Source organism: Daldinia vernicosa (genome assembly GCF_022497035.1).
Source record: "Daldinia vernicosa strain CBS 139.73 unplaced genomic scaffold F5Y00scaffold_29, whole genome shotgun sequence".
In the NCBI taxonomy this organism is placed as follows: Eukaryota; Fungi; Ascomycota; class Sordariomycetes; order Xylariales; family Hypoxylaceae; genus Daldinia; species Daldinia vernicosa.
Genome location: NW_025953945.1, coordinates 141,461 through 156,116, shown reverse-complemented (window position 1 = coordinate 156,116; position 14,656 = coordinate 141,461). Strand labels below are relative to the sequence as shown.

General features: G+C 46.3%; 3 protein-coding genes across 3 annotated transcripts; 1 reads left to right on the top strand and 2 right to left on the bottom strand.

The window, feature by feature from the left end:
• Positions 1-1,277: 1,277 nt before the first annotated feature.
• F5Y00DRAFT_262928 (uncharacterized protein) lies at positions 1,278-2,266 on the top strand (the record flags this gene model as incomplete). The annotated part of the gene is made up of 3 exons (XM_048011457.1): positions 1,278-1,487; positions 1,808-1,951; positions 2,123-2,266. 3 exons carry the CDS (start codon positions 1,278-1,280, stop codon positions 2,264-2,266), a joined length of 498 nt encoding a protein of 165 aa, XP_047863957.1.
• Positions 2,267-3,690: 1,424 nt separating this feature from the next.
• Positions 3,691-5,544, bottom strand: F5Y00DRAFT_262927 (Calcium/proton exchanger; the record flags this gene model as incomplete). The annotated part of the gene is made up of 3 exons (XM_048011456.1): positions 3,691-3,719; positions 3,785-4,806; positions 4,862-5,544. The coding sequence occupies 3 exons, from the start codon at positions 5,542-5,544 to the stop codon at positions 3,691-3,693; spliced, it is 1,734 nt and encodes a 577-aa protein (XP_047863956.1).
• Positions 5,545-8,422: 2,878 nt separating this feature from the next.
• On the bottom strand, positions 8,423-14,649 carry F5Y00DRAFT_96978 (vacuolar membrane-associated protein IML1). The gene has a single exon (XM_048014388.1). The coding sequence runs from the start codon at positions 14,517-14,519 to the stop codon at positions 8,970-8,972; it is 5,550 nt and encodes a 1,849-aa protein (XP_047863955.1). The 5' UTR covers positions 14,520-14,649; the 3' UTR covers positions 8,423-8,969.
• Positions 14,650-14,656: the final 7 nt, after the last annotated feature.

Sequence of the window (14,656 nt, the reverse complement as noted above, 5' to 3'; positions counted from 1 at the left end):
TTACCTTGATAAGATAGATTACCCACATTGATTTCGTGCTGTGCAATGAAATAGCATAATTCTCTGAGCACGTCATTTGAGGGCTGATGATGCCACGAGGCTGCCAAGGATTCCAAGTAACCAATTTGCTAATCGCGATGAGCTAGCGTTTAACGACAGACCTACCACTATTATATTATAGTATGTACTAGTAGTCGCGATTTAGAAAATCTTTTTTGTAAGAATTAGGGCGCTTCTTGGAAGAGAGAAATTACCTACCTAAATAAGAAGATTTAAGACTTAGGACGTCGCGAGACAAAATACCGAATAGAATATTATTTTACCATGAAGTTCAGAAAGATCCCATAATGCCGTGAATAGGTTACACCTATATCTCATATAACTAGGTACTTAAGGTAGTACCTATTAGGATATAAGTATTTTATTGCTTGTGAGATAGAATTAGTTAAGTGACATGAAAAAGAAGCGCCCCGCGTATTGTTTCTATATTATATCGTTGATTTAAGCTTACTACATGTAGTTGCTGCTATAAAAGAGTGATGTAACCTACTATAGCGGTGTTACCCGGTTATAAATAGTCATTACTTATCTAATAATAGCATGGGTGTATTGTATAATGCCTCTTAATCGCTAGCCGGTGCTTTTTAACTGATCAATCAACCACCTCAACATAAAGCGTTGATCATGGAAAGTATCAGTAATACTAGTTAATGTCTATTTGTCATGATGCCATTACATTAGGTACCTAGCCTAACAACTTGAATGAATTATCAAGATTTCTTGATTTGAAATCAGTATTATTTATGTTAAGAACCAACAGCATAAGACTAATTGCCAACAAGCAACAGTGAGACTTCCATATAAAGCATAACTACCCCATGCATCAATCTTCGACGCAACGCCATTCTTTAGGAAACCCCCCTGAAATAAATCGTAATGCCTATATGCTATTCATATCCAACCAAGTCGTTATATGTACTATGCGCCGCATAACGAAGATGCATTACTGATCGATTTTTAACGAGTGTGGATGTCACTAGAAGCCACCATGAGGTGCCGGGCTAAAGAGAGGGGTATCATCAATCATCTCAATCATGTAATTAGGTCATTATTACGGTTCTTGGCGAGTAAGACTCAGGCTTAGCTGTATGCAAATGTGCCTAGATCTCTTCGTTAGGAATTGATGATGTGTATAAACTAGAATGATAGATTTCGGCTAACAATAACGTCTCCTATTAACCCCTAAAGATACGCTGGAGACACCGAATAACTCCAAGATGGTCGTTAATAAAACCCTCGTCTTTAAGAAGATCCCGGCCGGACTACCGATGCCTGGGGTGCGCTTCGAAGTTGAGGGCCGGCCATTCGGTCTTGATCTCGTTCCAGGAGGTGGTGCCATAGTCGAGGTACTGTCCGTGTCACTGGATCCGTATTTGAGAACCCGGATGCGCGACGCTAGTATCTCTATGTTCAGTGACCCCTATATTGTAGGTAAAGCAATGAAAAGTATCGTGATCGGAAGTATCCTAAGGTCGGATGACAGCCGGTTCTTCCCTGGCGATGTCATCTACGTGGAGCTGCCCTTTTCACAATACGCTTCCCTCACCCCTCAGGGACTCTAAGGCGCCATTAAGATCGATAATCCTTATAATCTAGACTATATGTGATATCAAAAGCTCATTTCCTCTTCCTTTGATCGAGCGTTCTCGAGGTTTCTAAGAGAAGAGCTACTAACGTTAATTATTTGTAGTGGATTACTTCACGGGCCCGCTTGGAGGGGTCGGGCTCACGGCCTTTTCATCACTAGGTATACAAAATCGGCAAGCCCAAGAAGGGCGATATCATCTTTGTCAGTTCCGCCGGCGGTGCCGTCGGTTCCGTGGTCGGGCAGCTGGATAAGCGTGAGGGAATGTTGGAGGCTCGCACTTGGAAGCAGCGCTTCAGCACATCCGTGAGAGAAGCCGTGTGGTAGTGTGCGGCGTGATTGAGGGGTACAACACCCCGTTCGAGCAACGCTATGGTGTGAATAATACGATTGAAATTTTTTTCCAAGCGCCTGACCTTGACTGGGTTCGTTGCAACTGATGAAGATTTCAGCCCGGCGTACTTCCAACAACATTAGGAGACCCTGCAGAAGTGGATTGTCGAGGGTAGCTTCAAAGTCAAGCTACACATCACCCACGGTATCAACAACGCACCTGAAGGCTTCAGAGAGCTGTATCAGGGTAAAAGCTTCGGCAAAGCCCTAGTTAAGATCAAGGAGTAGACTCTACCTTAACTCTTAGTTCGTAGTTAGTACTTAAGAACGTGGATATGTGGTTTTGGTTAGGGGGGGCGGCTTTACAAACTAGGGTTGATAGTAATTATTCAACAATCTTAACTTACTACCTCGGTCCAATATAATCATGGCGGCGTTAACTGAGAATTATGTCGTAAATCCCACTATTCGTTTTTCACACTGGCTACCTACTTAGGTAGATAGCACAGCCCATAAACCGTGAAGGTAACTGGATGTTCTAACGAAGCCATATCATTCCCCCTCTTACTTCGCCCCAAATGCGCATTGCAATCACATGGTAAATATATTACAACAATCACTAGCATGCTTGTGTCGTAGAATAAAAACCACGCGTCAAGCAGCCACCCGAGCCCCCAGTCCTAAACACGTCATCGGCTGTGCGCCCCGATCTCTGGCTCCAGGGGCTTAGGTTTGACCTGTTTCCCTGTTTGTATCATTCTGCGCTTGCTTGATACAGTATAGGGCCCGCCGGCCAGGGCCACATCCTACGCGCTGCTATCTCGCTTGTGCAGCGGAGCGAATTACGGCTTCTGCATAAACCCGTGCGGTCGTGTAAGTAGATGGCGCAGGAAGCCGTTGACTCTTAGTATTAATTGTAATATAGCGTGAAATAAAATAACGAGTGACAATTAAGTTAGGTACTTAGTGACCAGTTTACTATTTTACTATCAAGATAACCTAGCCAAGGTAAGCACAAATAGGCAATCGAATAAGTCCAAGACCGAATATGAAAGGCTAGTATAGGTTTCTCAGATGATCTTGGGTTTCTCCATCCTGATAACTTCGGTACAACGCATAGGTATTGCGACTTTGGTACTGCAACTTTAACCACACATACAACACTCAACTTTACTAAGGTATTTAATTAGTCATGATGATCATTCCCATCCTTATCGAACTTAGATGTAACTCCAGTGCAGTTATCCATCTCAAGGTATACCCCCCCAAGAAAGGAAATATGACACAAAGACTAAGATACTGCCAATAGAGGCTACCTAAACTGATCAACCCATTCTGCCTTGAGAGGACAACGAAACATCAAACTCAGGATGAACTACCAGTTGCGGTTTCACGCCACCCACTGAGTCTGTTCCCCTTGGACCATAACGCCAAATATCAAAATCGGATTCTAAAACGTAACTGGCTTAGGTGGTGGTATAGTCGAATCGTATTAGTACAACGAGGGAGGTGACTCAGTTTTCTAGATCTGTAGAGTAAAAAGCGTCTGTGAATTAAGGTCATTCGGGCTCTCCAGAGTAGATTCGTTGACCTAGAATATGGACAGCCGAAAAGAATTAAATAATACAAAGAGAATTAAAGTAACGTCGAGACCGTGGCAATGGGGAATTGTATTATGTAACGATTGTTATGGCCCGAACTGCAAATTATGCTTACACATCCCCGGGGATTGTAGGGTAAACTAGATCATGTTAGCACATGCAGTGCGTGGAAGGGAAAAAGAAAACAGGTAGGAATAAAACTTACACCATGCGCATGTAGCGATAATCGCATACAGACATACTAAAATAAGACCCTCAAGCCAATGGCTCTTCCCATCACCAATTAAATAGTTGACTAGGAGGACGGAAACGAAAAGAACAATAACCTGGAAAGTATCGAAAGCTAGGGTCATATCCTGGTTACCCATACCCCAACCGATAATAATCAGGAGTGGGATGAGAAGAAGGGCAACCTGCATAGACGACCCAATAGCGACACCAATGGCAAGATCCATCTTGTCCTTAATGGCGACAGTAACGGCAGTTGCGTGCTCGCAGGCGTTGCCGACGATCGGGAGGAGAATAAGACCGACAAATTCCTCACTGACGGCACCTGTCGAAGTAATGGCCTCGATACCACCAACCATACCCTCCGCGCAGAGCGCAATGATAACGGTAGCACCGATGAGTGTAGCAAAAGCGACGACAAAGCTAAGCTGGGGTCCTTCTTCCTCATCATCATCCATATGCCCAAGAGGGTTCATCATTATCTCGCTGAGTTTGCCCTCCTCGTCGTGAACACCGGCGTGGGTAGCTCCAGCGCCTGCTCTCGCAATCCCGGAAGCAACGGCACCCTCCGGAAGGCCCTTCTTAAAGATCGGCTTGCTTGCAACCTTCTGGCTTTCCTCGTTAAACAACGTTACGTGAGTCTTCATCTGGAAGAAAAGATACGAGGCGTATACGATTAGTAGGATAAGGGCGACACCGTGAGATATGTTCGGGACGGCGTTGGGGCTTAGCTGGATAGAACCCTCATTTAAATCGTCGGTATGTGCGAAGACGGTAGGCACGATAAGACTTCCCACGGCCAGAGCAAGTAAACTGGCAGCAGTCTGGGCTACGGTGGTGTTGAAGTATTGCTCTCGACGGTTAATGCCACCGCAGAAGAAGCAGAAACCTAGGACGAGAAGTAGGTTGGACAAAATACTGCCCACTAGAGACGTCTGCACAACTTTAATTTGATTCTTCGTGAGAGCGATGATGGCCACAATCAGCTCGACAGCATTCCTTGTTCAAATTAGCACACCTCGAACCCAATTTTCTATAAGATATTTATACTCACCCAAAAGACGCGTTTATTAGTCCTCCAAGGACTTCTCCAGTTCGCATCGCAATCTCCTCAGTAGCATTGCTTAGCATCGCGGCGAGAGGCACAATGGCGACGAAATTAACACCGAATACAACTCTACCGTCAAAGTTGAGGAAGTGTAGAGCAATACCCGCAGGCGCGGCGAGTATCAGTATGTTGATCGGGGAACCGAAAAATACGCGCTGGATTTGATTCCGAACGGTGAAAGGCTCGGAGGGTTCGACATGCTTAAAGAAACCGCCAGTGTTTGTCTTCTTGGGCTTCTCATCCTCTTCAAAATTTTCGGGCTTAGTTAGGGTATTTTCCTGGGCACCACGATGTCGCACACTACTATTATCGAGGTCAGTTCCAACAGTCGTCGCCTGTGATGCAAATGTCTCGCCCTGATCTGCGTGGTCGACCGCGTGGCTACCTTCTAGCTCCTTACTATTCCGTGCCGACTGGTTGACGGGCGTCAGAAGACGACCTGGTGCGCTTGTAGATGGACCCAAGTGCGCTATATCGCTATCGCCGGTTAATATTCCTCGCTCAGCTGCATCTATCGTACTTGATCGCTTCGGCGTTCCATAGGCTATGTGTCTAAACGGATTGAAGCGAGCACTGCCGCCAGAATCGCGCCGACTCATACGGTGAGCCTTTGCCTTGATTTTTCTCATATTCACTGTATTCCAATCCATGAAGTAAGTATGCGTCCAATAATACGGGGTTAGTTTTGCTAGTAGTTTGCTCTGCTCGCTTGGCTGGCGATGTGGTACTGCGCAAGCAAAGATTAAGGGGAAAGCGTAAACGGGATACAAATGAAGCTTATGTAGCTATTGAAGACGGGATCAATGCCTTTATGCCAATAGCTTGTTGATGGTGTTGTTTTGGCGAGGAACGTGGCAGAGCAAGTTAAGAATAGATTCGAGACAGTATTGTAAGCTGTACAAATAGGCAGGTCGAATTTATGATAGATGGACTGAAGCATGTTCGACGCTAAAATTGTAGCGTAGAAATCCTGACGGAAGAGTGGAAGAGTGCTGAGTTCGTCACTAGATGAATATCGGATGACGATGATGGAATAGGAGTAGACCATAATATCCGTGATTATCGAGTCACCACCTTCATCTATCAATAATAATAAATGAGGTTTAGACAGTGAATTGCTTTGTGACTCCGCAAATAATTTGTGCCTTTATCCTTTTCATCATGTCGCCCTGCTCTGCCGCGTTCTTTGTTCACGCCTAAATTGAAAGGCGCACGGGGCTTTTGTGGGTTCAAATTCCAACGCAACAAAGATCAACTTACATTCGTCGCCCATCTTGAAGAGGCTCTTTCGATGTAGGCTTCAGCCTTCTTAAAATATGGGTACTCGCGGTAGACAGGCTCTACGGCTGCCTTGTAGAAACGATTGGGGGCCGTTTATGGGGTTTGGTAGACGTATCTCGGCAATCGGCTCGCCTTTTTATCAATTTGGAAAGGTACGCCTTCGAGCGTGTAATTCTGTGGCCTTTGCTATTGGATGTGACCCTTTAGTGCCTAGGCAAGCTCTATAATCGAGCCCTTTTCATAGATCTGGAGTAATCCGGGGAAATCGTGTGTCAAGATGAATTCTTGGTGGCGTCAAATATTATTTTGATGTTTTGTTAGACCGCAGGGTGGCGACGAGAACACCGGAATAGAAATCAAGAGTTAATATTTAATATGTAACAATAGAAAACGAGTGTTGAGAAGACTAAATGTCGCGTTGTCGTCGTTGAGGGAGCCGTTGATGGTAAGGCAGACTTGATGGCTAAAATGGCTTAAACAACTGGAAAAACCAAAAGAGGCTTTGGAATATTAATCGAGGGCGCGATCAATCTTGTTCCCTTTATTGGTATTACCTACTAATGTTAGGGGTTACGATTTACTTAAGATTAACGTCCGGGCAGTACACATCATGTATCTAAGGTACCTCCTACAAGGTACGTAAACATTGGTGAATTAAGTGTTTCTCCACAGTAGGGCACATGTACTAAAGTATACGTACACACATCCTTGTAGGTCGTACAACGTAGGTAGGTAAGGCAAATTGAGGGGCATTTATAAATTCCAGGAGGCCTCAAGTTGCATCGTAGAAGCGCTGGCTGCTACGTACGCGGCTTTATTTTTTCGCTCTCCAATTCAATTGGACTTGATGATATGCTAGTCTTACCGGTTTATTCAAGATATTTGTATTTATATCAAGGTACAGTCTCAAGTTTTAAATCAAGCTGATCAAAGAATGGCCCTTAGGAATCAAGCTTTACATAAGGTCTAGCGGGCCCACAAGATTGGCGCCATTGTGTCGTGTAGCAAGGGTAGGTACCTAGGTAATTTATACTGTATGTACCTATGTACCTTGTATATTTCTATTGAAGTTGTAATGATGTAGGTAGGTATTCACATAGATGTTTTACATTCCTGTAAATCTCCGCTGCAGATACGCAAAAAAGCGACGGCAAGCGACGACAAGCCATTCGCAAAACAAATGCGTAATTCGCAAATAAACTCTCACATGGAAACATTCGACAACTACTTCTGGAATCTTGATTTCCGCACGAAACATGGTATCCATACGTGGCAGTCGGCAGATTCTTATCAAGGTTTTGGATTGTTTCACAAGTTTTCCCAGTTGTAGCTGTCTTTGACGTGGGTGGCCATAATTCTAACACGTCCTTTCACGTCCCGGCCGACGCATACACTAATGACGCTAAGCGGCAAGAGCCTAAAATCGCCAACGCTAGAGTTTTGGTCAGTTTGAGGTCATTAACTAAACTATATCAAGTTATCGACTATTAACTAGGGTAGGTACTAGGCAATGCTTAATATCTACCAATGCTAGACTCACTACCAAGTTTTTATGGCAAGCATCATATCATCAGCATCATCTCCTCTATGTAGGACCCAAAATTATACGACACATCCCAATCGACGAATTCACTAAGAATATCGTTCCACGTCCCTCACATAAAAAACTCCGGCAGTGAATCTTGAACATTGTTCCTCCAATCCACGGTCAAGTTGCCTGAATTCTGGAAGTTAACCCCTGACACGAGTTAACTTAGTGCAACCAAACGGATCTAGGGTGTAGATATTGGGCACTTTAGGCTTACGCTGCTATACACTAGTTATTATATGGAGTACGTGGTAATCGGGTGGGTAGGCTTCTTATTACTAGTGAAAAGGGTAGTTGTGTAGAAACTGCCCGTAAGTACAGTCAAGTTACTACAAAATAGTCTTCTCGAAATAAAAGGGATAGCGTAAGCTCAATGATTATCTGGCGATGATGGTGTGTTATATTTTCAAGAGGATTAAATGCATTAACCACCTACTCATATAAAACGTCCCTTCCACTCTCAAATCCTTTTTCCAACAATATACATATCGATATGCCCATCTTTTCAGGCTTTATAACGGTTCAAAAAAGACTGCCCGACGTCGGATCACTGCGCATATATGGGATGCACCACAGCGCGCGTCCTCGTAAGGGTGCCTAATATCGACCTCATGCCACCCATGTGTTTTCAACGTACATAATGCATCCGGAAGAACCCAAGAGGACCTGGTGCCTTACATACGAACAGGGCGAAGCCAGTCGCCGTAGCTTTCCAGGGGATGGCGAATTAACAACTGACATGAGGCTGTGCTGGGGAAAGTAGTAGTCCCAAAGATCCTATTGCTGCGCCAAGTCGTTTACGGAGAACCGATCTGTCGTGATCAACTTCTCACCGCCTGTCAACTCCCACGGCTATTCTAGAAGCTTAGTCCTGCATATACGCGTGTAAGCATATATCAGGATGTTAAATATTCCTATTGATTACAGAAAAGGCCAAACAAGAGAGGAAGTATTACATTATGTGATATAAGCACCTGTTTCCTGGCGTCAGACACTGCCATTTCGTGATGGGGTGAGCTGATATGTAGGTCTGAATGATTAATATCTCGACAACCCTCCGGGAGGTAACTAAACTCTAGATATCTCAAGCAGAATCGGACAGAGGACCTATCTCCTTTTTCGTACCTAGCCTACCGAGAAAGGAGCATTGGATCGCAAGGCCAGCACTGCTTAGGCTGTAATTTCTTAATACTGAATACTTCCTCGCCTAAATAGTAGCGAGCCTGCTAGGTTAGGCGCCGGTCTAGGGTTAGCAGCGGTACCTAGTTCTGCATTGCCCCCAAGAACGAGGGTTGGGATGTTCGCATCGGGTACGGTATCGGGACCAAGTGATGCTCCGGCCATAGGTGTACCAGTCACTCCCCTTTCCAGCGTTTCTTTGTAAAACCCATCAAGGGCATTTGAATCGTTACAGAACGCTTCAAGTTTGTCCTTGAGGGCCTCGGGCTCCCCAAGACTATAATCGGCGGGTGCTGTGGGGTCCTTAGGACCGCCTGTCACGGTGCTATGTAATGGCTCAGGCGGTGCTCGAGGCGCAAAGAGCGCGGGCCTAAACATTGGCGATGCAATGGGCGTGGGTTCGGCTAAACCATAATTTGTGTATACACTCGCACTCGCAAGGCGAGAGATGCGGTCGTTTGGCGTTGCCTCAGGTCGCGCTGCAGTGGGTTGGGAAATTGCTGCCCGATTGCAGCATAACCTATTTGCTAGAATTAAAAAATCACCCTCATCGGTGATCTGTACTAATGTCATGCCTGAGCGATGAATATATTGGGAATATTTGAAATCAGGCTTGCCCCAAGAATAGCTAACATCCACATTGCTTGGAAAATTGGAGGCAGCCTCAACATCAAGGACATAGTCGAACTTTCGCAGTAAGGCCTTTTGATAGTAGAACTTGCCTGGCTGTGTTTGTGGTCCGAAAGAGTTAGGGTCGTAATATGTCATGGGACGCTGGGTGGGAGGCGGTCGTGTAAGCTTGATACGGTAGGGTCTCCGGAATGGATTGACTTCTGTGATACGAAAAGCCTCTGCAATTGGTACTTGAATAAGGCGGAGGCCGTGTTGCGCTGCAATCGCAGCCCAAGACTTGAGGGCGTCTTCGATGAGCTTCGCCGTGACATTCATCCAATCGATACGAATGTGGTAGCAATTATCGGGATTGTGAAGTCTATCATAATGTAAATTGATCCTCTCGGGGCGATAAGACTTTTTGCGGTGATCGACGTCGTATTTCATCATTTTGCTAAGAACAACCTTAGGCTTCTTCCCGCCTGTCGTCCCTAAAGTAGGTGTTGTACTACCCGAGACTGGTAAGTTTTCTTCATGAATTGATAATGGTCTTTGTGCTGCTACTTGATTGGGTCGAGGTGAACCCTTCGACTGATTCTCCGATAGGGGCGTAGAGGGGACAGATACATCTCGTCTCCTCGCATTAAACCAACCCTGGGGATGGGGTTTCGCATATTCGCCAGCAATCTGATAAAAGAATTGGCCATCACGGAAGGGGTGCCTCCTCTCAACGTGGATAAAAATCCCTCGGTCACGATCCTTCTTTGCGTCTCTGCTAGTATCTTTATCCCTATCTCTAGACTTATCGTCGTCAAGGACCATTAGAGAATTTCCAAGCTCAACCGCCTCTTCTCGACTCTCGAGGTCTTCGAAATTATCAAGCAGCCAGGTCGTCATATCTGATCCAATAAAACAGTAATAGTGGATCCGAAAATGCCATCGTCGTGTTTGCATTCGAATTCCACCTAGTTCGACCGGCTGTTGGATTGCTTCGGCCAGGGCAGCGACGTTGAAGTTGGATTTTGAGAAGCGTTCCTTGTTAGACACTAAGCCCTTGCGATTTATCGATTCGACATTCTCGAATAGTGGCAACGTCTCCACCTCGGCGGCAATTACTACGGAGGGGTCTTCAGTCTTGTAGACAATATCAAGAGGGTTAGGATCTCGCTTTCTCGCACCGGAGCTTTGAAACTGGCGTTCCGAAGGTGATAAGAACCGATGCCGTTGCCAGAGTTGAGCTAGTCTTTTAATTCCCTCCAGGCGCACTTCCTCCTCGTCATCTTCATTCTGTGCCACTGGAGCTGAGGATGTCCGGGGATACATTGGTATGAGCACGAAACGTGCCCGCCAAAACCTGAGGTTTTCTGTCATCTCGTCCGTGTGCCCGGCAAGATACGAATCTATATAATTCCAATTACGCTCCGGTTTTGGGGTCATGATATCAACGTTGACGGTATGGTATGTGTCGTCGAGCAGGGTCTGAATAGCGGGCCTATATAGGGACGGCTGATCAATTTGCGACAATGACTCGGTCGGTTTCCGCACGTAAATGTTAACTTCAACTTCGGTGCCGTTAACACACGAGAGTTGATGAATCGTGTTCCCAATGCTCATGAAGATACTTGTCCCATCGCCGACAGTTTTGTCTATCGAGAAGACGTCCGCTATTCTCACAGCCTTTTGATCAAACGCCTTAGCTACCGATGGACCGATCACGACTTGAAATCCATGCGCAAAACGGGCACTAACGAGTTCTCGCAAAAATTCTACACGTGACCTAGGCTGATCCGTATTTTCATCTTCTACTTCTTGGGAGATGTTGTATGGCTGTCGTTGGTATTCGGTATTGAACTGTGTTTGCGTTGGGAAGTATTCTGTAGTCAAGGGGACGGCCGCAGGGTATGATAAGGACTTCCATTTCATAACTTTCATCTCGGATGGCCGTGGGAACACGTGCTGCCACCGGCTAAACAAAATCGAATCGTCGACCTTGTTCACATTCGGATTCGACGGGTTAAGAACAACTAACCATGGTGCCATAGCGGTAGTAGGCGAGAGCGTAGAGGGTAATTCCGGCACTCCTCCTGCTCGTAACTTCGAATTATACAGCTTTTTCTGGTCCTCCTCTCTAAGAGCGTTCGAATATCTCAAGTCTCGATCATCAGGTCGTGCGCTTCTAGAAATAGGTGTAGCTGGTATCTGGCCAGACCTTAGTGTACTGATGGGATCAAGGGTTTGCATAGGGTTCCTAATTTGAATAGGGCGGCTTGGTGTTGCTTGCGTAAAGTCCATCGTAGAATCCGATTGATCAATGGTCTGTAGGATGCTCCCGGTGCTTACTGCCTTCGAAGAGCTTGGTCGTGCTGTAGATTTAATGGGTGTCATAGGGGTTGTTCTGGGAGTTATCTTAGGGGCTGAGGGGGTCTGGAGTCCGGAGCCGGGAGCTTCCGTTCTAGTAACGTTCTCCGTTCTTAACTCAGCTGTCGCTAGTTTAGGAGCCGCGATACCAAATCCACGCTGACCAAGACTAATCTGCCTCATGAACTTTGGCGGTCGTGGTGGTGCCGGCTTAGGTTGACTTGTAGAGTTACGCCGGGAAACATTAGTAGATATAAAACCTCCCAATCCAGCCCTATTTGATGATGCCACACTTGAAGAAAGCCCGGTTGACGACCCAGCTATTCTACTCTCTCCTACCGAAGTGCCGAATAGGTCGACAACTTCTACTAGTCTACCTGTGCTTTCTTCTAGTTCTCGATAGGGATGGTTCGGGGGTAAGGGCCGATGCGCCGGAAGCCGAGCTCTGGCTTCGTCAAAATTCTGTAGGTGCTTCCATAATAATGTTTCCCCAGCCTTTGTCAACTTGTCCGGGATGAACTTGAGGAAACCATAGACGGGCTCGAACAATGTTTCGGGTACCTTCCGATTCCCTACAGACGTCGATATACGACCGTCGCCACCTAAAAGTCCTTTTTCGCTTTCGAATTTGCCGATAGTATTTGGATAGGCAGAATCAGCATGTAAGGGTATAGTCTCGATCTCATTAGTCTCGAGCACGCTCCTCATCTGGAGGTCGTAGAGTCTACATCGAATCGTAAAATCATCTTGGCAGTCGCTGGGGGACTGGCTCGATGCAGACAGAGTGATACCTTGAAAGGATAAGGTCTCTTCCGACTTCCCAGTCCAGTAGGAGATATGTAACCACTGGGGAACTGCAAAGGCCCACTCATCAGTATACAGCGTAGAACTTGCTGAATCAACACGGCTGGCCAAGTCAGCTGCTTTTGTGGGAGATACAGATTCGCCTAAAGTCGTATAACTACTGGCAAGAAGCGTAGGCTGCTTCGGTGTGCTCCCGGGACTCCTGACCGGCCGGGGTTGCGATCTTCGGTGCGCCTCGAGAAAATGAGGATTTCGATAACGAAACAAAGGGACGGAATGCAGCGGTATGTTCGGAATACAAATTAAGTCGATACCAATTCCATTGCCAACTAGGGCTTCTGTCGTCCGACGCAAAGACTCGTATTCGACTTCAAAGACACCCGGACCTGGGCTGATGACCACTATAGAAATGCCGGTCCGCAGAAGGTCCCGATCTATATAATCATGTGCATACAAAGAAGACGCCAAGTTGATAGCTTCGAGAAAATTTCCGTACATGGCTAGAGAGGACACTGCTTTAATCTTACTAGAGGAAGTGCCCTTCACCGAGGAATCCTCGGGGGCATCCGTGTCGTGACCCATGGCATTTCGGTGATGAAGGCTAATATCACGACGGAAGACGTTAAACTCCATCTTCAGTTGGTGTAGTATCTTAGTCCACTCGCCACTAGACATCTCGCTCACGACAACACGGTAAAAATCCTTAAATGGACGCCTCTCTCCGGACGTTTGGAACCCAGTATAATAATCATTGTCAAGAGCTGAGTTTGCAAACTCGGTGGTCAACCCAGTGTCATACTCAACCCTCGCAAAAAGTACAATACTGACAAGATGCTTTACTTGCATCAAGGCCCATTTCTTGAAGAGGGCTGGCAAGAATCCATTCACAACTTTGTAGAACATAATCTCACCTGAACCGTCAGAGTCAAAGTCCCACATTTCTCGTGCCATCTGTATGAATAACACGTATCTGGCGCATTCGCTACGGAAGATTGGGCGAGTGTTGCGGCTGAAAAAGGCAGAGTGGGCCTTGCGGCCTTCGACGAAGACGGTGCTGACGGTTGCCTTAATGGTTCCCAGGAAGTATACTACTTGGCCTTTATATACAGTCCGATCTATTAAATCGGCAACTGCAAGTCTCCACATATCCGCACGGGACAGGTACATATCTTTAAAGGTGAGCTCAACGTGAGAGGCTTCGACGGCAGGCGAAAGGCTATCGACCGGGGCAAGTACGACTTGGGTTCCCTTTCTCATATTGAAGGCGACACCAATCTGTTTCGAAACGTACACCTCTATATTAGGATGTCTAGCTTTCAGCTCCTTGGGCACATCCTTTGCGACAAAGACATATCTTCGGCCAGCATCAATCTCGGACTTGGGAACGTCATCGCTTGGGGTAGTAGCCGTGAATGCTCGGTGATAAGACGGCTGCCTCGATGTACTATACTGGGACCCCTGCATCCTATCCTGGTCGGATTTTATGGGAGCGATGGACATCAAGGCTCCAGGCTGCACAGCTCCTCCAAATAGGTCAAGGTTCAGGAGGACCTCATCACTAATGACAGACTCATTGATAGTGACAGAGCATATTCGTTCATTTACTCGCTTGGGATGCAACTGTTCTCGAGGGGTGGTGGAACGAACAGAGACATCATCTGGGGATAGGGGGGATTCGGCCGAAGTCCTGTCGAAGCTGGACTTGCTGAAGTTTCGCAAATGCGAAGTCCATTGTGATGCTCGACGTGGCGCCGATGGCGAAGGAGCGGCATTCCGAGACATTGTGCCTCTATTATCCAATATCAAATGTATTGAGACGCATCATTGCGGAAAGTTGAATTTCTGTCGCCCTTACGAGAAATTGCAGCGACGCCGTAGAAAATGATGATAATTTTACAAATGGAAGTTTAGGAAATAAA